At 32.7% G+C, this 26990-nt stretch overlaps 1 protein-coding gene across 1 annotated transcript in view; it reads right to left on the bottom strand.

Moving 5' to 3' along the window:
* The window catches only part of LOC139094533 (acid sphingomyelinase-like phosphodiesterase 3b), a 63980-nt gene that overhangs the window by 34383 nt on the left and 2607 nt on the right, over nt 1–26990 (bottom strand). The window contains exons 2-4 of the mRNA XM_070645601.1: nt 17446–18132; nt 6843–6911; nt 5137–5290 (exon numbers count right to left, since the gene is read on the bottom strand). Coding sequence (XP_070501702.1) covers nt 5137–5290; nt 6843–6911; nt 17446–17539 — 317 coding nt within the window. The 5' untranslated portion in view covers nt 17540–18132. The remainder of the gene's footprint in view (nt 1–5136; nt 5291–6842; nt 6912–17445; nt 18133–26990) is intronic.

Genomic DNA, 26990 nt, shown 5'->3' with positions numbered 1-26990 from the left:
AATAGCTTTGAAAGCTAAATGAGAACAAGAAAAATGTGTAAAATTCAATTTGGGGAGCAGCAACAGAAGAATGAAAAGGTTTTTACATTGCTGAAAATTTTATCCGAGGATTTTCCAAAAAAAAATATTTACCATAAATCTGAAAACAATTTTCTCAACGAAATGTGGCACTCTGAGGATATGCTCGACTGGCTAATGCCGAAGAGATTTTAGAATCTAACTGGAACTAAATTTTGTAGCATTATGCTGCTTTTGTGTCATCCATTTAATTTGTTTTTATCTTTATCTTTGAACCGGACAGTTTAGCAATTGAAATAATTCAGGCATTAAGTCGGGTAAGTATGCTATTTTAGGGTAATTACAAAAAATGGTCCCAATGTCTGACTAAACTACTAAATTTGATTCAATTCAGGGATTTAAACGTCAGTAATGTAACCTTCATTTGCTCCACAACAAGGGATTAAGTTTAAAGGTAGACTAGATGCTATGGTAGCACTAATGGTGTGTGATGCTAACTAAAATCGCAGCTATAAGATCTTTGGTCATAAACTTGGTCCTCCTTTTAAATATTTCAATACTGCACTTGGTTTAGGGTGCCTAATATCAAGTATCCAACGATTCTGCTACCCAAAATTGCATACGTCCATGACCTCCTTATTTATGGCTTTCAAAAAATCAAAGAAATCCAGCTAAACTCTTGCTTAGCTCAGTGGTAAGCCTCAACATACCAATTCAACTACAAAACTTTAATTCACAGTAGAAACCTCAGCATGCAACAAATGCAGACATATCTTCAACTCCAACCATAGAAACTGACATTTCAAGAGCTAAATCAACATGTTACCCGGGCATCTAACTCTGCTTTTCGCTCAGTTTATTTCATATTATTTTACACATAAAAAGCAATCAACCCTTAACTTTCATCATCATATAACGGTCAGTGCCTTTAATGTTTGCCTATTATTATTACTATTATTGTTGGGAGCGATTAAAAGATCTATAAACAGCAGTAAGGCAAACAAAACAAAATGAGAATGTGAATTGAATGAATGTGAAAGGGTCGCTTGTGCTTTCCTTGTCCCAAACATATTATGCTCATTTTCATGGAAGTTAGCAACACGGAGTAAAAAGTATATAGTGTGTAAAGGAACGAATCAAATGTGAAGGAACTATAATTAACTGATAAAAGATTATATTTTATGTATATAATATTGTAAAGCTTGTTTTTTAAAACATTATTCACTTAACTGCCCCTTTTTTATAGTGAGATTTGGGGTTGGGAAAAAAGGCTATGGCAACATGAAAGTCATGCTAGTAAACAAACTTTATGTCACTTCGTTTATCACTTGGTGTGTTTTCACATCAATTTATGACTTTTAAGGATAGAATGTAATGTCCTTTAGATTTATACATTATAATGTTAACGTTCGGATCTGACTTGTTGTTTGTTGTAATGCTTTCGTGATTCTAGTTAAATATTAAATGCAGGGTAGAGATAGGATGTGCTTCTACTATTTGAGAGCAGGATAATGCTTTGATTTGATGGAATATGAACTTGTTCATACGATTCTGGACGAAATTTAGTATCATAGTTCATATATAGATCAGTAAGGGACCCATTATAACTAACTGAAGGCAAGTCAACGCCTATATAATGACTAATTCTAACGGTTTTCTGTCCACTCGGGGTGATCATGTTAGGAGCCTATCTAGGCTAACTAAAATACGTTTAAACTAATCATCAACTTGACATCAACTTGTCATCAACTAATTCCAATGGTTTTTGCCCACTAAAAAGGATCAAGTTTGGGGCATATACTAAAATACCAAAATTAAAGCTACTAAAAGCATTAAAGTCATATGGGAAAATGTATGGGAAAATCAAATAAAAATTTCGGATCCATTGTTCACGAAAAGAATGAAACTTTTTTGAATAAAGAAAATCTAATAAATATTGCAAAAGCTTTAAATCGACTCCAACTCAACTCTTCCTACACATAATGTAAATATGGGGTCGTTCACTTATTACGTTCAATGGAGTAAGTTCCATTAAAACAATAGAAGTTCCGAGAATTTTGTAGTTCAAATTTGAAAAAAGTTCATTACGCTGTAACGCAATAAGTGAATGGTCCCTAGCTACTCACAATTTTTCGACAGCTTACACCAACGAGCTATCTCGTGCATGAATTGTTTCTTTCCATTCTTCTTAATACTCTACTCCTACTTTATATCATAGAATCATACAACTTTTTAAAGTGTCAAAAACCATTCACAAATTTTTGGATAGATTCATGAAACATTCAGCAGATCTTCAATATTTTAATGAGCTTGCCATGAGATTGCAACAAAGTATTCTTAGAACATTATTTTTAGCCATCAAATTTGATTATTTAAAAATCAATGTTTGCATGAATATGCTGAAAGAATTCACTAATTGGATTTTTGTTGCGCAAATTTTTTCATTAAAAATTTCTCCGAACTGTATCGAGCATTCCGAGTGGATATCTTGACCTTGACATTCAGTACAAAAATGCAAGACTGCTGTTCTTTTTGAGTTGGGACTAGAAATGCTAAAATCTCCTTTCAGGCAGCTACCTAAAATAAATCTGTTAATGGATAAACGTCTAAGCAGGGATGCCACCATGGGATATCCATCCCCACCCCTTCCCCATTGAATCCACCACTGTCTCTAAGTGTCAAATATAGACACAACTTTGTATCTGTTCAAACAAAATAAATTGAATCCAAAAATAGACTTTTTTGTTAGCTTTGTTAAAAAGCTTTTCAAATTGCAATAAATGCGTGGGTTTATAAATTTTCTAGGCATTAGTTTATGTTCTCTGACTCAATTTGTTCTTCATTTGTTCAGCTAGAGTAAATTTATGTACACAATTTAAAAGTTTTTTACGACTTTTTAAACTTTTTTTTTTTGTACTTCTGTAAATGCACTCAATTCACGAAATAATAAATTCTTGGAGGGGGGCTGTTTGTAAGTGATGTCTTACATTTTTAATGTGGAGGTGGGAAATTGTGATTTAGATGAGGAGCAATGCAGAATTCCCTAGCAAGCAAAGAGCATGCTATTAAGAGCAGAGTAGTTAAGAACTAGTACGCTCTGTTGGGATTGTATCAAGTCTATAAAGAGGCTGATATTATGAGACGGGTCAAAGTGTACAGGGTTTCATGAGCTGGATTAGATGAGATTTTAGAAGACCTGCTGAAGCTCTATGAAGTAAGGTCTTTGAATCCAACTTTGTAGATGATAAAAAAGCTTGTGGACGACCAAATGACTCTTGGAAGGAAGCTATCAATAGAGAGACAGTATTGCACTTGACCAGTGATAGAGCCATCTTTAAGCGTCATCTGAGGGAGGTCCTGGATCACAAATGATCTCTACATCCAGCTAAGTAATCCCAGTTTGCTTTAGACGAACATGGGTAATCATAGGCAACCCAAGTTAAGCTAAGATCTCCCTCATTTCATTTCTTATAAACATCATCTCCGACTGTCCCATTAAAGTCTACGATTAATATATCTAGGAAATTAAGAGAGTGAATTTCATGTAAACAAGTCTAGAAAGAAGTAAACAAAAAGCATTTAAGAAGAAGTTCCCAAAAAGTGATTAAAGATTTTATCATTTTACATTTTCGTGAAAATAAAGTTTGTCCTAGTATAAATCGAGAGAGCTTTTTGAGCTTTAGGCAGGTAAATTATTTTGTCATGAACACACAGAAGTCTAAACTTGAAAATTGTCCTCTCGAGGTTAAAAAGTTCGAGTCTACTCATTTAATCCTCGCTGTACAGTGGCATATTAAGGTGGATCCAGCGAGACAAAATCATCATTTCAGTCTACGTCCACAGCACATCTGAATATTTTTCACATTAATGCTTGTCCTGAAAATTTCATTACGTGTCTTTATGCCTTTTAATTAGCAATCAACAGAAATTGCTTTTATATGTACAAACATTAAAAAAAACCGTCTATGTTGTAGCTTAAAAAAAACTTTGCCCATTCGAGGCTTTCATTTACTTATCACGCATGAAAAACAACATAAATTGATGTAATTATTATTTTTTTATATGCGAAATCAGAATAAAATTGTTTGTAATAAATAACGACCAGGGAGAACAAAAAATTGGAATCTCTGTCAACATGAATGTTTAATTAAGGATTGAATAATAATTTTATTGTTGTTGTTGTATTTTTATAGAGTAATTACTTATATGAACTGTTGTTTGTCCTGTTATGGATTATATCAGTAGTTTTTATGGTGTACAGTCGGAATCACGTGTCATAGATCTTAGCACATGGTCCATAGATTCTTATGAGGTACTCAACCTGAAGTCACATTGCGTAGAATAGACAAAAGGGCGTGAATCTGGCCTGAGACTGGATTTCACCGAATTTGACTCCAAATCAAAGTCAAGCTGGACTAGGACTGGATTATCTGCCATTTCTACATCTTGTACCTTCCAGGTCTGCTGTGAGCAGGCTCTTGGAGACAAGCTGTTGATAGAGACAGTTAATCATTTTTTATTGGTAATTGGCAAAGGACAGTCAGCGATTGAGCCAATTTTAGACGACAACTGCGAAAGTCTATGGATTGCAGACGATCTATACGGCCAGCGAAGTAAGCAATTGAGCAGAGTAAGTGATCAGAGCAATCCTCAAATCAACAGCCTCCTCATTGTCCTCAATATTCCTACTAAATCTCATAATACAATACACTTAATTTCTAGAATCCCGTTCAAAGTAATTTGTTGCTTTATTCCGAAAAAAAAATATAATAATTTCCTGGAATTTCATATTTCCTACTGTTACGTCTACAATCAACGGAATAAATGCGCTCTAATCAGCCATCAAACGTTAATTACTTTAATAGTTTTTTGTTTGTACATTTAATTTTTATAAGCAACAATCCTATTCATATATGACGAGTATTGTTGTGTAATAGAAAGAGAGTAAGTGAGAGAGGTTTGAGAACTAATTAATTCAATTATGGTATTTTTAATCAATATATTACGTTGATAGTCACGAAAAGCCTGCGAGTATAATTAATAAGTTGAATGCGAGAAAGAAACTTGCGTTCTAGTCGACATTATTTATGGTTATATATAGTATACAGGTAAACTCACCCAGTCCATAATACAAATTCCACATTATCTCCTTGCTTTTCTTTCATTGCTTTTGCTGCGGTTTCAAGGAGACTCCATGGACTATCGCATTGATAGTCACCGTAGAAACCCGGAGCTCTTGAATTACTTTGATGATGCTCGAGATACCAACAACCTGAAAAATAAATTCAGAATAAAAATAAAAATATATATTTCATTATTATGGTTGAAAGCACAACATTCCTAATGTATGGAATGTTTATTGTCTAAAGAACTTCAAAGTTTATTGTATATCTTCTACAGATGAGAATAAAACAATAAAAGTTAGGGGATAGTGGAGAAAGGAAAACTTATTGTAGAAAATATGAAGCTATTAAATTTTGGCATTAAGATGAAACTTATACACAAAATGCATAAGAGAAACAGAAACAGACAGTGATAGCAGCAATAACGACAAAAAAAAGCATCATAAATTTTTATGAATATATATTTTTTTTATAGAGAATCATAAATTATCATAATATTTATGACATTAAAGAGGCACTATAGAGTATATAGTTCCTCCTTCCCATAGTTCATTCTATCCACAAGAGGTTTTCGTGGCCTAGGTTATGTGCTGTATAAGTTATAACGTGAAAATTGAGATTTATACTAGGCGTAGAAACAATTTTTTTTTGGGGGATTTTACTTCCTTCTGCTTTAATTTCCTTCATTTATGGATGCTTGAAGCTTTGCATCTTGATCAAGTTTCAGTTCTACAAATAAATTGGAAAATTAATGACCCAGCAACTGAAAGGTCAATGATGTAGTCCTGTAAATAGATGTCAATTGATATCTATGCCAAAAATAGAGTAGCTATCGTTAAGATCAGTGATTTTCGTTGTATGTTTCGTAAGATAATTGAGTGACAATATGAATAGCATTTTATGAATATTATTGACATGCTAAAAATACGTCTGAAAAGCACACGTCAGGAAAAAGACGCATATTGTCATCAGGTCGACTTGATTCTAGTTTAGAGTCGGACTTGGGAATATCAAGCTTTATGCTAGATTGACGACAAATTCCGAATTGACGTGGCATTGACGACAACGATTGCGAAAGTCGAAAGTTTCACAATGTAGCACATTTAAATTTAAAGATTTTGTTGTTCTCAACTGAATTTATAGATTGTATTACCAGGAAAAGAGCATGCTTTCATGGTACAGAAATACCCACTAAGATATCTAAAAACAGTCATTTTGCCTGTTAGGGATATTGATGCAAAATTGCTGAATCTCCTTCAAAGTTCACGAAAATTGAATATTTAATGATCAAATTTTAAACTTCAGCAAGCCATGAAATTTTCTCCAAATTAAAAACAAAAAGTTTATCATCAAAAGTGTCCATGCACCGCAACTTTCGTGACCTCAGCAACAGAAAAAGCCAAAAAAGTGTGGGTAAGCATACACGAGAGGTAGAGAGAGAATGAAAATATTGGAAAAAGGAATCGCATAAATAATAAAACAGAAAATGAAAGAAAAACATAAACGCAATACAGAAAAAAAAATCAATAAAGAGCTTTTGATAAACAACAGCGGCAACAGAGAGACCTCACTCCTACCTGTACACATCATAAATTGTGAGTGAGTATATACATGTACACAAAAGCTTAGCTTGCGGCTGTTTCATATCGTTATACTGTTTTTGTAATGAAAACAACAAGAATAAAAGTAAATTTTACTTACTTCGTGAAATGTCACCCTTTGTTGAATATTGTGAATCGAAATGTAAATCTGTTATATGCCAAAAATAACCTGCAAGAGAGAAATAAGAATCAGTGGTTAAACATCTTTTGTATTTGACTATTCTCTATGAGATCTGTTAGATTACACCAAAAAAAGCGTAGGATTCACTTTTACTTTGGGTAAATGGGATCATATATAGGTTAGACGTAGTCATAGCCATTGTAGATTTAGACATAAATGCGTCGGCATGTGAACTTTTTTCAATAAATATATTTCCATAAGCATACATTCGTATGTCCTTGCATACATGTATATCAGCATGCTTTGTGTGCAAATTGGATGAAGATGTGAGGAAAAAAGAAAGATTTTTTTTTTGATCTTTATGAAGATATTTTGGATATTGCTGTATTCATATGGTAAACAAAAAAAATCCATGATTTAACCTAAAAAATAAGCCTTAAAAATCGATATTCCTACCATAAGCTTGTTTATTATACAAAGTGTTCTTCAAGAGATTCTTTTGTGTTTATGGAATTTACTTGTATCTGGGTTATTTAAAGATATCAATCTAAAGTCTCTTGGTTACTGCTTTCTAGAATATTTATTTCTGTCAGATTAACCTAGAATTTCGGATTTATTTTAACCTTGATGAAAAGGTAAAGGTAAGGATGCTCAAGGTCGCAAAAATCAGTCGTTGCTATGTCATTACCCCAAGCAGAATTGCATTATTCATCTTCAAATTAAGCTAGTCAGCCGTTACGATGCTGTTTGGGCATGTTTACATTGTTACCCAGACGACTGAGTTGTGCATTAACTCTATACTTTATAAATACCGGAATGGAACTGAATTTTCGAATTTAATTGTCCTAAATATCTATCAATAGTATCCAAAATTTTCCCACCTAAAATTGACCTTAATTACCCATAACTTAATTGAGACTTTGTAAATATCTAGTAAAACATTCTGTTCCGCATGTCTAATGAGTAAATGTTTGCCCTTTTATTCTGTTTTGATTTCTCTTTTTGGTCATGCGATCACTGTACTAACTGATTCCTTTTCTTTTCCTGATATTATTAATGATTAACTCAACGCTAATGTACATAAGTCATTGATACTGATTGTAGACAGATAGCTAATGTAGTGTTTTACATATGTAGGACATAGACAAAGGAAATAGTATGAGGAATAGCTGAGGAATGGATTTTTTGAGGTTTTTGGGTTTTGGCTGCTTTGGAAATGGAACTTGGTTCAGTCACTAGTTGAGTACGAGCTTATTGAATGAGCGGACCACTATTTATTAGTTATGAAGCATTTTAGGAACCATAACGAAACCAGTCTAAGTGCTGCTCAGTCAAGGAAGCCCCAGTGGACAAAAAAATCTATAGAACTAGTCATCAACTAGACATTAACTTGCGGTAAACTAGTTATAACGTATTTTTGACCACTAGAGAGCAAGTAAGCATTAAATGTCAAGTAAGCCTAGATCATAAAAAGTCAATGAACAATTCTGACCCAAAACTGATAAATTTACATCTTTTTAAACCTCATTAATGGATCTGATTACACAAAACTCCAAAAATAAGTCATAAATCCATTCAACAAATGAGATATTAAGTTGATATCCACAAGGAATCAATATCAAAAGATTAAATCAAACTCATGGGATTGAATAAAACCCACAACCAAAAATCTTAAAACACAAATATTATTTATAATGTTCACCACCAACACAGTTTAGCCCACAACAAAGCTTTGATATTTTGACTTTTATAATCCGAATTTAGCTTTTCGGTAAGTATTATTCATTTTCACCTTTGAACTTCTCTTCTTGATTCATTCCATCATTAAATTTTCATAATTTTTTTGCTTTTTTCATGATAAATCCATCAACATTCTCATGTTTCTTAAATAAGGGTAATGTTTGTATAAGTGCTAAAATAATATCCTGTAGAATCCTTAATGTGTGGTCTTAGAAAGTTTATATTATTATTAAGTATGTAGGTAGGAAACCGAAAATGAGGCAATTTATGCATTAATACAGTGATGAGCAACCTTTTCTTTAACGGCACACCTTGGTGATAAGCTTCGACAGAATCATCATACGGCATATGATTCATGACATTTCTAGCATGCCGCGGCACACAGGTTGCCCACTACTGCATTAATATGAAAATAGAATTAGGACAGTTCAGTAAAAGGATTCATTCCTCAAATGTGAAATTCCAAAAATACCTACATCAATTTACATGCTGCTAACTCTGTACTTTAATAGATGAAGATAAACCAAAGTTATCAGAGCCGAAAAGCGATACATTTTCAGTGATTTGATATCATAATAAACGGTTGAATGCTTTTTTGATAAATCCTAAAGCAATTGTGTACAATGATATGCAAAAAATATTGAATATGAAATTTTATGAAAAGGAACGATGATTTTGGAGGAATTGAGGAGGCGGAAAAGCGATACACTCTTAGGAATCAGCACAACAGAATCTGTACGATGATAACAAATTTTGATGATCAATATTTTTTTTCCGTACCATACTGTCGTTACTGTCAATGGATGGAAATATTTATTTATAAATTTTAAAATAATCCCCATTCATCCCCTCCATACACACCCAATTTATCAGCTTTCTAACACATTTGTCGAAATAAAAATGAAAAAAAAAGTTTGCGTTCGACATTTTATCATCATCGTCATCATCATAATTTAATGTGTATATATGGATGATAATGGTGATGATGAAGCATACAAGAGCAAAGGAAAAATAGGATCAATAAAAAAACTTCCGTCTTTTCTTTTCATGTGTGTGTATTTTATAGAGAATTAATGGGCAATTCTGTTTATTTTGGCTCAATGTCTGAGAGATTATCAGATTGATTACTTTGGTTATAGACTGCGTGTTTGTTATGTCCTGTCTTAATGGTTTTATTGAGTGATTTGTGAATCTTCTCAGTTTAATTTGATTTTTTCACATTAACGGTTTTTGGATTTTTGAATTTTGCTTGATTTGGTTTCGTTAAATTTAACGAAAGTAGAGTTTGCCCTCTTTTTTACATTTGTTAGGGAAAAACCTCCTCAAAATACAATTAAAGATCATTTTTATCATTTCCAGAATATATTGACTCCTACTTTATAGACCAGTATTCAAAAGAGTCTCCAAGTAACAAGACATCCACCCAGAAATCTCAAAATTCTCTCTTTTGTAAGAACGTGGGTTCAATTCCCACGATAGTAAATATTCTCAATCAATTACATTGTAGTCTTGTCGGTATGACAAAGTAATATATGCGTCCCATCCCCAACACCACCATCCTTTCATGAATCCCCTTCAAGATTCTTTTTCTCATGTTTTTGACAACTTTGAAACCATTTCAAACAAGACAGCAAGAAATATCATATTCCTATGGGTATAGTAAGTAAAAGGAAGTTAAGCTTTTTTTTCTTCTTCTACATAAATAGAGCAAAAGGAAGGTGAAGAGAGTATATAGACATATAAAGTTGTTATAAAACTATAGAAGTAATACGGCTGTCATTGTTTTATGAGTTCAAGCTCTTCTATCCTTCTCACACATACGTGTATAAGCTTTTTTTTTGTTGGCACTATGGGGCCTCCATACTTTATTATTCCCTTAGATTATATCATCCACAATTACTTTTGTCTGCGCTTCATTTTTTTCCGTTCCATTCTAGTTGTGAAAAAATCAGCATTAAAGTATGCATTATGTACATCCTTTATACATACAAATATGTTGAAAACTTTTATTTTTTGTACTAGATTCATGAGATAAATTTTTTTGCATTTGGGACTAACTATTGCTGCCTTTTATTTGACTCTTTTTTTTTCTGTGTGTCGGTTTAAGCCGCAGCAGCAGTACTGGCGGTAAAAGTAGTAATAACAACCAGCACAAAAGGGATTCCATTTCATTCATATATTCACATAATGTTATATATTCTGTAGAAATAATACGAGAGATGCTTAAACCCAACAGACTATGCATGTATATTTATTAAATATGTGTATGTAAGCCAAAAAAAGGAGATATTTCATCTGAGATATGAATTTCATTATTCATGAATCTTTTATAGTTACTATTTTATATTATCTTATGATAGTGCCATATAATAACTGACACAGCTCATTGCACTCTTAAACTTTTATGATAGTTGGTTGAAAGTGGTATGAAAGAGGAATAAAAATGTCCTTGGACTCGTTCATTTTTCATCACATGTGCATAGATGTATATAATATATTTTGTTATGTGTTTTAGTTAGGAAAATATGAGAAAAGTAAGGAATGCTGACTAGTTTTTGAAGTGGGATTTAAAGCGAAAATTAGAGTAACATCTATAAATGATCAGATTCTATGCATAGTATGGATATCCTCCTGTGTAAACCAAACAATGCAGTGTTAATCTGATCAAGATTGTCGTACATAAAATGCAACATGCTTTTCTAAGCTGCAATATGTAATCTTTCAGTCAGGTAATCCATAAATCGATCCCAGCCTCATACCACAAGTGCTTTCTCTTTTCTAACAGTTCATCATTGCCAAAATCATCATTCTTTCTTACTATACAATACTGCATGATTGATTGGCCTACCCATACTACAACTTTGCATGATTGAGTGGTAGAAGGTAGATGTAGGAGCCATGGGAGTCATGAGGGTGAGGGAGAGGATTGGTGGTGAATACGCTGCTGAATGAGAAGAAGTACGAATATCCAACAAGACTTTACCACAATCGAATCAAAAATTTTAAACTCATTGATCGAATGCTCTGATCTCTTTACTATTTTCTTCTGATTTTCTCTAGTCCTGCTAAAGTCTAGACCAATTCAACTCTAGTCTTGTTCAAGTCAAGTTCCGTTCAAGGTTAGTTCTACTCAAAACTAGTCCTATTAAAGTCTAATCCTGTTCAACTCTACTCATGTTCAAGCACAAACACTTTAAGTCTAGTCCTGTTCAATTCTAGTCCTGCTAATGTCAAGTCTTACTCTATTCCTGCTTAACTCTAAGTCGGTTCAAATCTAGTTCTACGGAATTTCAGTTCTGCTTAAATATACTCCTGCTCCACTCAAGCTCAGATCTGATATAGTCTACTCCAACTTTAATAAAATGCTTAAAGCTTCAAAAACTCTGACAAAAGGACAATCCGCAAAGTTGAAACAACCGTAATCCTCCAAAAAAACATCAAAATAAAAGAAACTTTATGAAAAGCACAAAAAAATAGATGTGAAAAATATTTTAATATTCTACATACTCCAACATACAAAAAAGAACTGACTAAGAATGATGAGTATGGTAATATTTTAAAATGAAACACAAAATTGTTCTTCTTTAATGCTCATTTCAATGACTATGACGATGATGATGATGAAAAAGGCAAATAAAATAACATCAAATATTCAAATTTTGCCTTAAGGAATTTGATTAGATTATGAGATGGCAAGATGGCAAAAAATTTGAATATTTCAAATATTGAATTCAGCAAGATCCCTCTTAAGATGGAAGGTATGTAGGATGATTTATTTGTTTACGTTCAATCTTCTTATCGGAAATGAATTAGAGAAGTACATTTGAGAATATAAATTATTTTTTAATAGCTGATTTAAGACAAGTGCAGTAGTAGATTGCGTACATAAAGTTGCTGTCTTGGGAACGAAGCCATGATTGAAAATCTGTAAATATAAAATGAAGCCATATTGTTTGCTCTCGCAATTATTTGAGGGAAAGCAAATTATATAAAGAATTTTTTGGTTAATTGGCATTTTTTAGCTAATGAAATTCTATGGCAATGGCAATATTTGGAGGAAATTTGCCAAAGGAACGATCTTGGAATTTTATTTTCGGAATACCTTAATTGGCCTTTAATAATTTATTTTTCAATAATTAATTGACAATTTTTCTTAAATTTTTGCTTGAATTTTTTGTGGTTTTTACTTGCTTAATTTTTGAAAAATTCAATTCTTTTCATACCTTGCTTGTGAGGAATTAAATGGAATTAGAGGAAAATTGAATACTTTTCAGAGAATGTCAGAAATATTTCGAGAAAGAAGCTTAAATGAACGATAAAAAGCTCTAAAAATGTGAGCTTGTGTCCATGTCAAATCTCGTTCTAATCATGATTCCAATTTATGTAGTCAGTTACCAGGAACGTATCCAGATCCGATACAGCAAAAGCCATTATATTATGAATTTACGGGTTTTAGTCTATTTTTGGTCTGTTAACTACAATATTCACGATCCGTTCAAACATTTCACGTTTCCAATTCTAAGTTTTACTTCTAAGCATATTGTATCTTCTAAGTATCTTAACTCTTGAAAATTCACTATGCTTGTGGAGATGCTAAGATTTGAACCCGATAGTTTAATTTCAACATCAACATTCATGACCAGCACTTTGCCAACTAAGATATCAATGCACTTTAGCTTCAACTTTAATTTGTGCAAAATAAGCAACAAAGTCGACTGAAATGGAAGTTTCACACTTGTTCATGGGATGTGAATAACTTCTTCCCGAGTAGACAACTATGTATACAAAATGTCCAGTTGATAACTAGAACTACAGTCGACCAATAAAATATATTTTATGAAACATTTCGACGAAAATGTCATTAGTCTACCGAAGGTCTACCTTTTAACTAGACATTATGTCAAGTTGTCCACTCGAGCATAGATCACATTACAGCCATTTCACGTACATACTTACTGCAAATTTCAACAAACAAAACAATTCACAGAAGTAGAAATTTACAGACTTTAGCCATCAACAGAGTTCCAAAACATTTTCGAAAATAAAAACTTTCCCAGAAATTTTACAAGTTTGTCAACAATTCAATCTAGCGATACACAATGAAGATATCATACATGGAAAAAAAATACAACATTATTTTTAGGTCTTGATCTGATTCTGCTAATGCGCAATAAACTTTCAAAAAAGTTTCACAGGTACAGATGTCATGCTTATCATTTTCGTTGACATTTTTAGAGCAGCACATTTTAAATTAAAATTTTTTCATGCTGAGTGGTTGGCAGTGATAAATTTTTAATGAAGTTTAAAATAATATGTATGACTTTTTTTGTTTAATTTAATTTTGAAATATATAAATTTAGAATTGACAAAGCAAAAAGTCGTGTTTTTAGTCGGAAATTAAAGCTTTAGTTTGTAATTTTGAGCATGAAAACTTGACTTTTATTTTTAGAGAAGCTGATGTCAGAACTTTGACAGAGAACTGAGACTGAGCCTAAATGAGGAAAGCTAAATTTAACGTCAGGATTTCGACAAAGAACTGAACCTGAGCCCGATTATTAACTGTAACTTGACATTTTCAATAGCCTAAGGCAGTGGTGCACAACCTTTTATTTTTCGCGGCACATCTTGGTGCTAATCCTCAACCAAGACCGCACAATACAGTTCAATCATTTCCAAGAATTTTTGGCCGCTAGGCACACAAGTTCCACACACGACCTATAGGCAAGTAAAATTCTAACTTTGAATCTTTATGCTCAAAACTTTGCTAATTGTACATGAAGTTCTTCTTAAAAACCAATTATTTCTTTAAATGGTAGACAGTACAAAGCCAAAAGCTATTTCAGTTCTTTCCCAAACATAAAGCAACAATAAGAGTAAGTCTCACTTCAAGCAATTGTCCATCATTACAATGTTCAATACTTAAGCAATCTAGTTGAAAAGAAATTGTCCGACAAGCATTTTCCACTCCTTATTAATCGCATTAAAATTGTAGCTTTATGTAATCCATTATTTACATTATTCATAAAAATAGCTTTTTTTAATGCAACAGCATTATTATCTAATTGAAATATAAAATAGATGTTTGTGCATAATTATACTCTATAAAATGAAAAACATGATATTTGCATTTTCACATTAATTTCCCCCGTGGTATAAACATGCACAAATATGATGAAAGCTTTTAACAATTTTTTTTTTATTTTTATGTTGAAAAGTATAATGGCTGGGATTTTTTTTAATTTTCTATGACTTATTGTTAGTACAGGAATTACATTAAAATGAGACCTAGCTTTAACTGTTCTGGAAGGATTTGTAAAAGAAAAGAATTAAACGAAATTATTCACATAAACCTCAAAATTGCTTCAAATTAGTAACATTTAGCATAGAATCATTAAAAATTAGGAATACAGGAGTACAGGGGTGTAACCAGAAAGGGGACTAAGTAGAGGTAGAGTTCTTTGAGAACCAGGAGGGAGGAGGTGGAAGGGGATGTTGTGGAGGTATTAAGCATCATATTAGATTCTTAATAGCCCAAGCAACACTATCCTGGTCGCTAGGAAGCCGTTACACGTTGACGATAAGACGTGAGGGTGTCTTGATGACAACATGACGGCTTCTTTAGCATATTCTTATATGTTCCATTATAAACAACTCCTTTTTTATTTCAAAACCCAATTAATAGTATCTATAGCCAGCCATACCCTCATATCATCACATCACCATATAATTTCCATTTAACAGCCGTAAATATTCTAAGTAAATATCATACTAAAAAGTGATTAATAATTGACCTACTAATCAAATAAAAAGCCACAACACCTAAATTGATTTTTCAATCTCTAAATGTAATTATATCCAATCGCATTATGCTGAGTACAATCCAAAAACATTTATTGATTTATAAATTGATGGATTTCGAGTCTATGAGAAATGAATAAAATTACAAGCACTTTTTTTGTGTGTTTGGATATCAAATTGGCATGAAAATGAAATTGACATCTAACATGTTTATTAGTCATTTCATGACTTTTGATCCGTTTTGACGGTGATAAATAATATAAATTGTTTTGTTATACAAAAAGAATAGCTGAATTGTAACTTAATAGATAGAGAGTTCAAGTTTCATTGATACGAACATGACACTACATCATAAGAGTTGTTATAAGCCTTGAACTTACTGAGAATTATAAGCTGTATTATACAAGTGTAGTGTTCTAATAATAGAATGGAAAAATAGAGCAAATAATCAATATTGAACATTTAAGTGAAGCTTTAGTGTTCATGGAAGATTTCTACGCAGATTCCAGTCTATGGACAATGCTTTATAGCTAGTAACAGGAAATGACATGCGAATATTTTTATGAAAATAAGCTTAATTGCATGAAGCATATGGAACAGTCGTAGAAATATGGAAAAAGGATGCCTCGTTTAACCTATTCACAATTTTACGTCTAGTTCCTATTTAAAGGATTTAATGCAATGATGTAATCTGATTTTCCACGAAAATACATAGAATGTGAAAATATTAAAACCATCAAACCGAAACTTTATGGACATAGACAATGAATTGTTAAACATAAAACCTGTAACTGAAATTTCCAGGTAAGTCAATGATCATTAAATTGACGAGTTAGCAGTCTCTATCTAATCATTTGTCTTTCCAAACTTAATTTACATAACAATTTAAATTTGACTTTCTTTTTTCATGGATATTAAGTAATCGTTAAGGAAGAAAAAGAAAGGAAATTAATCGCAGTAATAGAGGTTGTTGTTAGCAGCGACGTAAATTGACAAATTAATTGAATGGATGAGGAAAATATATCGCAATTACTATCTACTCGGTTGGTAAGTTGTCAATAACTTATAAAAAATTCAGACTCTATACTTTGTATACAAGAAATATTGTCATTGCTAATAACTACAACAAAGACAATAATGGTAATGATAACAATCTTGATTACAATAAATATGGAGTTAGTGTAATGCTTAATCTCCCTCCTTTTTGTTCAAATAAATCATGCTTGGAATATACAGGGATGGGCTGTATTATTGAATAGATAAGGTTTTTTCAATAAAAGCTATATTCCCGGAAAGCACACGGCGTACAAATAGCGAAATATCAGACGTGATTCTGGACTGTCTCTAAGATTCTATGAAATCCTACATCAGGTCAGACACACGACAACTTGAAGCTTGATTCCTCGTATTTTCTACACCATGTGCCTTCCATTGTTAACCAGTAGAGTTAAAGAATTTATAAACGAAGCTGCAGACCTACTGCTACAGCATTAACTCAAGATCATCTGTCATTGAGACCACAAACGAGAACCACAACAGCATATGAACAATTTTCTTCCAATCCATTTCATTAGAAGCTATTCTTGTTCGTTTCACGTAATTACAAGATGTCGATGCCATACATAATTCGATGAATAGCTGTTACATGAGTAAAAATATCCCATAATTCTCTCTACCCAGCATCCCACATTTAAGACAGCTGCCTGAAGACCACACATAATAAAACCAGCTTGTAAAAATATCCATAATTGTAACTGGTAATTACAATATGTTGGTTATAACAGTCTACCCAACCCTGTAGACATGGAAAATATTAATACATGAAATATATCCTTCACACACTTTGCACACAAATGGTAGCACACACAAGAAGTAGAGCATGACGTAAGTATGTAAATAGTCAGAATCGAGTGGATAATTATAATGTAAATATTAATTACTTTTGGCATATTGAATGCGACAGTTTAGGTGACTGCTCTATATTTATTTATGGCTATGGACATAAACAGTATATGATATTTAATATAAAAGCATTCGGACTTACCTATTTTCGCATCAGCATTTTCCAGCATAATAAATAAATAAAACCACGTAAACGAAATCGTCGAAAAGGACTTCAATATTCTACTGAGGCCCATTTTAAATATCCTGGGATATCCATTATGTGCACAATATTAACACATGTGTCCTTTTCATAATACCATATCCATAATAATATGATGCCAGTGTATGTTCTTTTTATTTAGTTTTTTTTTCTTTGTCTTCTTCTATGCTGTATATAAATCTGCTGTGCTTTGCGATGTTGCTGGGTTTTGTGGTTTTACTTATAAAAAATTTACTTCTTTTTTTGTTATGGCTTATGTTTTAGTGTCTATTTTTTCTCATAAGTTATTCTCTTTCACTTTATTATATATCACTAAAATTGTATTTTTTTATGAAAATTCATTTACATTTTTTGCATACACATGAGCTGCTTGCTATTGTTGCTACTGCCGTTTCAATTTCAATTGTTATTTAACTTCATATTTTTTTTAGCATAAACATTCATCATTCACATGTTGAAAAAAAATGAAATAACAAGAAAGCCACACTCACTTTCCTTCTCTGCTGCTTACTTCTTTTTTTATTTCATTCACCAGGATGTACGGGGGAGGGATGAGAGAAAGTAAACAGAGACGCTTTTGAAAGAGCGAGTAAATTAGATGAAGAGAGAAAAACTTCGTCCTTCCTCCTATTGCATACGTAATGTGATGGGGATGTACATGCATATTTTATAGATTAAAGCGAACCAAGTGTTGATGTTGATGTCGAGAAAATGAAATTAAGGTGAGAAAGAGAAGTAAAAGAAGCGAGAAATTGGTAAAGATAAATCATATTATGCTTTACTTTTTTTTTATTTAAAAATATATGTGTGTGAATAATGAAGGCACAAGTTTGAGTCAGAGATGGATTTTGATTATTTTGGGGGTTGGCCGGGAACTTGAGTTACCTGAATGCGTTTTGCTTGACAATTTCTTTATGCATTTTAATTTTGAATAGAACTTGAGGTCTACTCGGTCCATAAAAGGTCATGAGTCGATCAAATTCATTTTCCGTCGACTTAGAGCTTTATTTTCAAGGAATGGCTCGAATACCTTTAAACCGTTCCAAGGCTACATTCTGTGTCGTTCTGTTCTCCAGAAGACTTTGAACATTGCCTTGAACTCTGAGCAATACCTCTACCTTCGAAATACCTTCCATCCCCTGACTACACACCCCGAATTTTGAATATTGTGAAAGGAGAACCGCAAAGCTACTCAACACACCGTATTACTATTATTTAATTTATTTTTCCTCCTTTCTATCGCGTCACATTTCAAATAAAGACGGATGAAAAGAAGGTGAAGGAAATGAGAAAAGAAAAAGTGGCATGAAAATCAATATGTAAATTTATTCGTTTAATCAAAAAACCTAAAACATGTTGGAAGTTGGAATTATAAATCATTTTAATCATGTCTTATTTGCTATTTCTTTCATTTATATGCACAGTTAAGCGTAAAGTTAAATAATAGTTAGGGAAGTTGAGGTGTGTATTATGGAGATTTTGAGGGGGGTAGAGCGCATTATATGAGATTTTGTTACGGCAATAAGGAAGCACTAGCAAGTGTCATTTCCAGAAATCTTTAAGATATCGAAATTCAACATGCTTTGAGGAACATGGCCCTAGTTTACAGCTTAACATGATTTCTAGTTAATAACTAGGCCTAAGGTCGACTAATGGAATATTTTACGGAACGTCCTTCAGTTGTCCACTAGACCAATCGTTCCTCCTATCTGAATGACAAAAATGAAGAATGTCCGGCATGGAGCTTTTTAGGCTCTTCATCCTAATTTATGTCGCTCGGACACTTCAGTTTCTGATATTCTTTAATATTTAAATGAACACCTAAGTATTTCCTTCATTGTCGCTTCCAAAAGCCTTCAAATATAAAACATGCTGTTCTAAAAAGGATTATCTTACTAAACTTTCAATAGCTTCTCTAAAAATCGTCTAAAATTCCTCCGGATTGTTCAATTTTAAAGACTTTAAATCTCCTTTTTCTAGAAAATCTTCAAAAGCTTCTAAAAAAAATACTCGAGACTCTATGTGATCCTAGCTTAATGCTTTATATTTTGTTGTTTTTCTTCTTCCTCCACCCAACCACTTTTTTCATTCAAAATTTTCATGTCAAAAGCCATAATTCCAATTGAAGAAAAATCCACAATCACAAAATATAATAAATAATAAAAACATTTACATAGACTTTTTTCCTTTTTCCGTTGAAAATCAGTTCCAACCGTCTCATTTTCATGAATGCCAAACGCGCGTCCGCCACAACAGTGTCAAATGAAAAATGTTAAAATTGTGACTTGATTGAATGGGTTTTCGCATGTTGTGCGATATCATGAGACGACACACAAAACCAAAATATAATTTAAAAGAGAAGGCAATGCCGATGGAAAGAGTCTTAAGTACAACAAAACTTTTATTTTTGAAATCATGCGCAAAAATTTTTTAAGCAGTGCTTTAATAAATTTTTCTGCTGATTGCCATACTTTTTCCTTGTTATCTTCTTTATTACTCTTCTGTCTTCTCCAACCGCGAAACTTGCTTGGCATTGAGGAACGAAAAAAAAATCGTTCAAGTTTTTCTCTCCTTCCTTCCTTTCCTTAATAATTTTCAAATAAATTAATTAACAGATGATGACAAAACACAATTTTTTGTTCCCCCTTAACGCTATTAAATCTCATTGCCTTAATCTTCGTGCTCTAATTTTCGTCCTCCTCTTCCTATTCTTTCAGCCTTTAAAGGAAACTTGATTCTTCGTCCTCGAAAAGAAAATTATAAAGTGATGGAATAGAAAAATTGCCGCTTTTTTAAACAGATTATGATGGAATGGATGCGGTATTAGGGGATTTTGACTGCATGGATAGTGATTTATTTAGACAGTACTTAGAGATGTGGGAATGTGATTGTGAATTGTGTGGATTTATGCTATTTAGCTACTGATTTTGTTATTGATATGATTATGAATCATTAAAATTCGGAATTTTGATTAAAATGTTGCTTATAATTAAGGAACATATGCCTCAACTTTCAATGCTGTCAAGTATATACCTTCTCGTGGTATTCCTTGATAGCTAAATACAGCGCTGGCGACCGAACAATGTGCCGGGATAAGTACATAAAAGAATAGAGTAAAAGCATATTCAAGCCATCTTGTCTGAAGGGTGGCAACACCACAATCAGGCTAGGGATGGTAAGGGATCTTTTCGGAATCAACTTGTACAAAGAAAGCAACTTAAGGATGTTGACAACATGACTAAAACGAACTTCAACTTCAATTCTTGGTCTTCAAGATTCTTTACTCAGGTATAGCTTCAATAAATAGAATTCAGCTTTATTACCATTAATTCATAGAAATAATACAGCTTCATATGAAAACAATCAATAAAATACCCAAAATATCAACAACAAGATTAGACACATCCAAAAGAAATGCGTCGCAATTTGCCCATCCAACAAGTTCTTCATAACAAATTTTCCTCTTCTCATCGCATTTCCCACACAAAAATTATATTACGAAAAAAAAGAAAATAGAGGAAGAAGAACAAGCGAATAAGTAAGGGACAAAGAAGGAAATTATTAGGGGTGGTACAAAGTCATGAATATCCTCATAAAAAGCACTAGGAAAAATATGAAATTATTATTATATATTTCGCTCCAACTTAAAGCACTGAAAAAAGTGGAAAGAGACAAATGAAGCGTTTTTTGAATGAATAGAACTGAAAGAAAAAGGAGGAAGAAGTAGGAGACGTAGAAAAGCTGTTTGTTGGATGAATGAGTGAATATAGCAATAATGTTAAACGTGGTGTTCATATACATTCATATTCATGGAATAAAAAGGAATTAAGGCAGTGGGGTAATCAGGTAAGAATCTGGTAAGGACGTAAGGACTTGATTGAGTGAGTGTCTTGGTATTTTGAGGTCTCAGTAGTTTAAACAATCCCTAGACACATCTAGTTGCATAACCTAGACCGACACTGTACACGGCATACAGCACACTATGTGGACCGCGACACACAATTTAGTAACCCTGATTTAAACAATTTTTGCACCCCAACCATCAATAACCCCCTAACTCCATCCCTGATTATTATGAAAGGCAAGAGTATGATACAACAAGAAAATTATTAATGTAAAAGAAATGAATAACATTAAGGAACATCACATAATTTGTTAAACGGAAATGAAATGAAATATAATTGTAATAATGTTGGGAGAATCTGTAAATGACGTCTATTGTTAAGTTGAGTATTTTAAAGCATATTATTATTCCTCTTCTGATTTCACTTGTCGAGATAACAATCTCGCTTTACTTTAATTTCCTTCCATCAAAACTGACTGAATGGGAAAAATGTCTTTCCTCCCGTTATTATTCTCAAGTGAAAAATGGAGGGAAAAAATGTTGAAATTGATACTGAATTTAATTTTCATCCAAAAATTATATTTTCTGATTGAGTTTTCATTACAAACAATTGTCATCATTTGATATTGTTGACACAGTGACTGACAAAATTATGAAAATTTTTTTAATGATGTTTACAGCTGCGAAAATTCAACAATTTTATTTTACCGCAAATTTATTGGTAAATAAATGGAAAAAATGTTTATTTTTCCGAGTTTAAATCCAGGCTTAGTATGAAGGATCTGTGGTATAATCTCCTCTATAAGGTTTAGTGATAAAGGTAGGAGAATTTGCTAAGCGACAGCTTTATATTTCCAAGAATTTTGTCTGTTCAAACGTTTTACCTAGCAGCCAGAACGCGTGGCTGTGTTTGACGACAAACAGTCAACAGTTTTAAGTGGGAAGTACGAAATTCGTTAATGTAGCATTAGTCATTGGTAATTGGCTAAGGGCAGTCAGTGACACAGGCAGCTTCATCCGCCAACTATGAGAGGTAATGGAAAAATGTTGATCTGTTTATCCAAAGAAGTAAATAATTAGAGAAATACGTCACAGCATGATGTTCAGGCTTTTGGACATCATTTCATTGTTGTCCATTCCTCAAATGCTGCTACAAAGTGATCATAATTAGTGATTTTGCTACCTTTTTGAATCCAATACATCCAATTATGTGCAAAGCAATTAAGCAACATCAAAGCCTTTGCCCTATGCTTCTTCAAAAGCCTGTCACATGAGATTTATTTTCAATTGCTCATCAACACGTTAAATTAATTATATTTCTGTGGAAGATGCCAAAATTCACTTTGCCATTGACATAAATTAATTACTTGCATTGAACTTGTAAGCAGCATCAAATAGAAAAGGAACGAGTTTAGCTTCATATTTCATTGAAAAATATTTACAGTTCAACGCAATCATCAACGTTCATATGCAGCTATTTAGAATGTCAAGCATGATGAATTGTGGTTATTAATAGTTTCGTACATCAACAGTATTTGAATATCTCTGTTTACCGCATATCGGTTGGTGATAGTCAATAGTGTCATTGTTCACTTTCCTGTTGGATGCGGTTTACATGATGGAAAATTCTGATAGTCATTTTAAGGTTTGAATTCAATTTAATGATGAATAGTGTTGAAGATTGATTTTAAGAAATGATGTTGGTGGTGGAGCTGTTCCGGATATCGATGAAATGTAACTAGTGGTAATGGCAGTAAATTGGAGGGTTTCTCGGGTTTTTGCTGAAAGGCTGATAAATTGACTCAAAATTGTGTCATGATATAGAAATTTGAAGCATTTGAGGATTCTCACAGTTTAGAACAGTGTTGTCCAAGCTGTATGTTGCGGCTGTGATTCTTAGAAGGAGGCTGTTGATAGAGACAATGTAGCTTGTTATTGGCAATTGACAAAGGTCAGTCAGCGATAAAGCCAGTTTTAGACTTCAACTGAGAGAGACCATGAATCATGGATGATCTTTATGGCCAGGTCAGTAAGTCAGTAGTGCTGCAGCAGACTAGTATGGCTCTAAAATGCAATAAACAGCATGCTTTGAGCAATTTCGACCATCGCCTACCATCAGGATGTGCCATGTCACAAAAAAGCTTCGAACAACACTGATCTAGAAGTTGAAAATTAAGTTAAAACTTCGCAGTAACTGTATCGCTGCATATTCTTCATTATATTCTTCAAAACTTTTCCATGTGACAGGAAGTTGCCTAAAAATAAGCTCTAATAACAAAAAAGTTAACGAATGCTAAAAATAAATCAAAAATTTTTCACACCTGTGACACATCAATTTACTCGAAACGAAAAAGAAGCAGACTTTCTTGTTCCATATTTAGTTGAGGAGCTTAAATGTGAGACGTTCCATATAAAATTACCCTTGAATAAAGTTTTTTGAAACATTACATTTCACAGAAATTATAATTTCCTTTTCAAATATTCATTCCTCATTTTTCGCATATATTATACATGAAAATTATAGTAAACTAACGCTAGCTTCTTATGCTTCCTTTCAATTTTCCAACGTTAAAGTGAGCGAAAGCGAAAATTATTATGAATGAATTGAAGGAAGTTATAAGGAGGGGAGGTGGCAGCAGAAAATACTTTTTTTCATGGAAAATTGCACTTCTAAAAGTATTTATTCAGCATTACTGGCTCACTTGTTCCATTTCTGAATAAAATGTTCAAATAAAAAAATTCTTTCCTCTTTTTCACTTCAAATTGAATATTTCAAGCATCATTGAGAACCATGATGTTGTATACACAGAGTGGATATCGTGTTGCAGGAAAACAAGTCCAATGATGATGATTTCTTCTCAACACAAACACTACATTTCCTTTCGGCATGATAGAAGTTTATTTTTGGTGCGAATGAACGGAAGAAAAACTTTTTTTTAATTTCAATTTCCTCTTTTATGTCTCTCCTCACTTCATGCTGTCTTTCCCTTCTTTTTTCTCTCGATGAACCAAAGTTAATTTTTAAACAACTTTCAACTTATTTCCTACTTTGAAGCTTTTCTACTTTCGTCTATAAAAAAAAGTCTTTCTCGTCAAGCAGGAAATGGAAATCAAAAAAAAAAGATTGAGAATGAATGTGAAGTGAGGAAATGATTTTGCAGGTGTCTGATTTGCAAATTGAATAATTTTTTTAGCGCATTTTTATAGATTTTTTTGAGTTTTAGGTCTTGTTGTCTCCTACTTAAGGAGAATTTGTGTGGAATGAAGACACTGAAGGTCATTGAACAATGTGGATCACAATTTTAATCATCATACATCTCCATATTTCATGCAATTGCTGTTGGTTTTGTGAGGTGGTCCAATACAACGATAGAGAGTTGTGCAATGGACACTGGATGGAGAAAGAAGGTTTAAGGTTGCTTTGTTCCACGAACTCTAATCACCAAAGTTAGCTCAGTAGTAGGAGTATTCGGCCTTAAATCATAGAACATGTGTTCGAGTACCACTCGGATCATATGACGAAGACTAGCTTGTACTAAAGTATCTTAGAAGTAGTTAAGTACCTAAAAGTTACATTAGTTACAATCTAGAGACAAATTAGCCTCTAGTGGCTTTTTTATATCAATTAACATGTAATTTGCCACTTAGACGCCATATTTTAGCCAAGAATTTGTGCCGTTCGGGTTGCTAAGCATTTCATGTCATTGTTAATAGACATACAAAGGGGGGACGATTTATTAACAAAGTTTAAACTCTTGACTTCATCCCTAAAATACCTTTAATGCCAAGAACTTTGAATCATATCCAGATTATATCAAAAATCCCCTTCAAAAACATTCTAAAATACAAACTTAATTTAAAACTTTCTAATTTCATAAATATGCCTCCATCCAATAAACCAAATATGTCTAACCACTCATAAAAGACTAGCTTAAAGAACAAATAAGCATCTAACCCTAAAAGTAACAATAGGAACTCATCCCTAACAAGAAAATGCGCTAAAATAACTTTTTATCAAAAGTTGTTGTCATCAGCCATAAGAGATATATTCTCAATTTTTATTCCTCCTCATTCCTTATTCTAAGATTGAAAATTGATTTAATGTTATCATCAAATTGGAAACGAACAAGAACTAGGGAGTGAAAATAAAAATTTAATGAAAAGGAAAGAAGAAGGTAACAGACGAGATAAAATTGACGAGCATTAAGGAACTAAGTCTGAGTTGAAGGAAGAAATGATGATAATATTGTGGTTAGAAAACTGTGATTGAGGTGAAGAAGGAAGGAATATCAAAATTCATATAAAACTTCTTCCTTTCCTACTTATTTTCACTTAAGTCGTTCTCTTTTTCAAAAATAATTCCACATTCAGGAATTGTATAGCATATAAATTGTATGAGCTTTTGTGTGTACATAAAAAAGGAAAACGATTCGGTTTTGCTTTAAAACAATCTTTTATTTCCACAAGATATCTTAGACTTTTTCCTGTTCATTCACTATTGAATTCAGCACGAGAAACTTAATTAAACCTTAAAAAAGTTCTTCACGGAAGATTTTTTTTTGTTTCGCATTCAATTTTCAGAATTAAGACTGTAGTTTTTTTATTTCGAAGCTGCTAGAGGCGCTTCATTTTTATGTAGAATGATAAAGTCTTGGAAAATCTGTTGCTAAGGTATATATTGAGGCTCAAGTTATTCATGTCTGGCAAATGACTGTCATATGGCAATTCTCATTGTAACTGCCCAAAAATGCCACTTGGATTTAACTTGGATGACTTGTGGCCCCGATCCTGCTGCCACAATGAGAAACTGGTGCTGATCGAGACAGAATGAGGCACAGTAGACTAGTGTCATTATGATAGACTTGTGTTAAAAATGACACTCTGATCAACGACCTCCTACTCTCTTTGGAAGTGCCAAAATTGTCCAAAAATCAAGAAAAATAATTTAAATATAGACAGCCAGACAAAAGCTCACATCCTGTCAATTCCAGCCCAAAATACAGCTCAAAAAAATGAAAAGTTTCACTCGCTTGCTGGTTTTACCTTTATTCAACATATCTATCTACTTAATGAGAATCTCTTCATTTCATTTCATTTCATTCCGTCTTTTTTTTTATTTCGCTTTTTCTTAGATTCCTTTTTTCTCACCACATACAGACATAGACGAGGTTCTTTCTGTGTTTGTATAGAAGGTGAAATCAGAATGCGGCTTTCATTCGATTCATTACCGCAAGCATCACAAAATCAATAAAACTTTTTTTGTTATTTTCAAGCGAAAGCTTTAGCTGAATCTTGAATAGAATATGGTATGTGATGTGTGCTCATCATTTAAATGCACAACAGGGCTCATAAATCTCGGAAATTTTCATTAAACTCATATAAGTGATTGGATTTTCTTTTTTGTTCTTCAGTTCCTTTCCTTCGTGACATTCTTATGAGGCGCGTTTGATTCGGAATGTTTAACATGATTTTGAAATGGAATTGACGATTTGTACTGGATGAAAATTTATGCGGGAAAAATTTTTATTCGTTGTAATTTTCATGCTGAATTTTTATTGGAATTTCTCATGAAAAGGTTGGTGCTTTACTGTGGGAAAATTTGTAAGAATTTTATTAATAGTGCTTAGAATGGTTACTGGCA

This window comes from Chironomus tepperi, unplaced genomic scaffold (genome assembly GCF_022539635.2).
Source record: "Chironomus tepperi strain 1889 unplaced genomic scaffold, CSIRO-AGI_Ctep_v1 contig_354, whole genome shotgun sequence".
Taxonomy (NCBI): domain Eukaryota; kingdom Metazoa; phylum Arthropoda; class Insecta; order Diptera; family Chironomidae; genus Chironomus; species Chironomus tepperi.
Note: the sequence above shows the minus strand (reverse complement) of the source record. Positions and strands in the feature narration are given on the sequence as shown.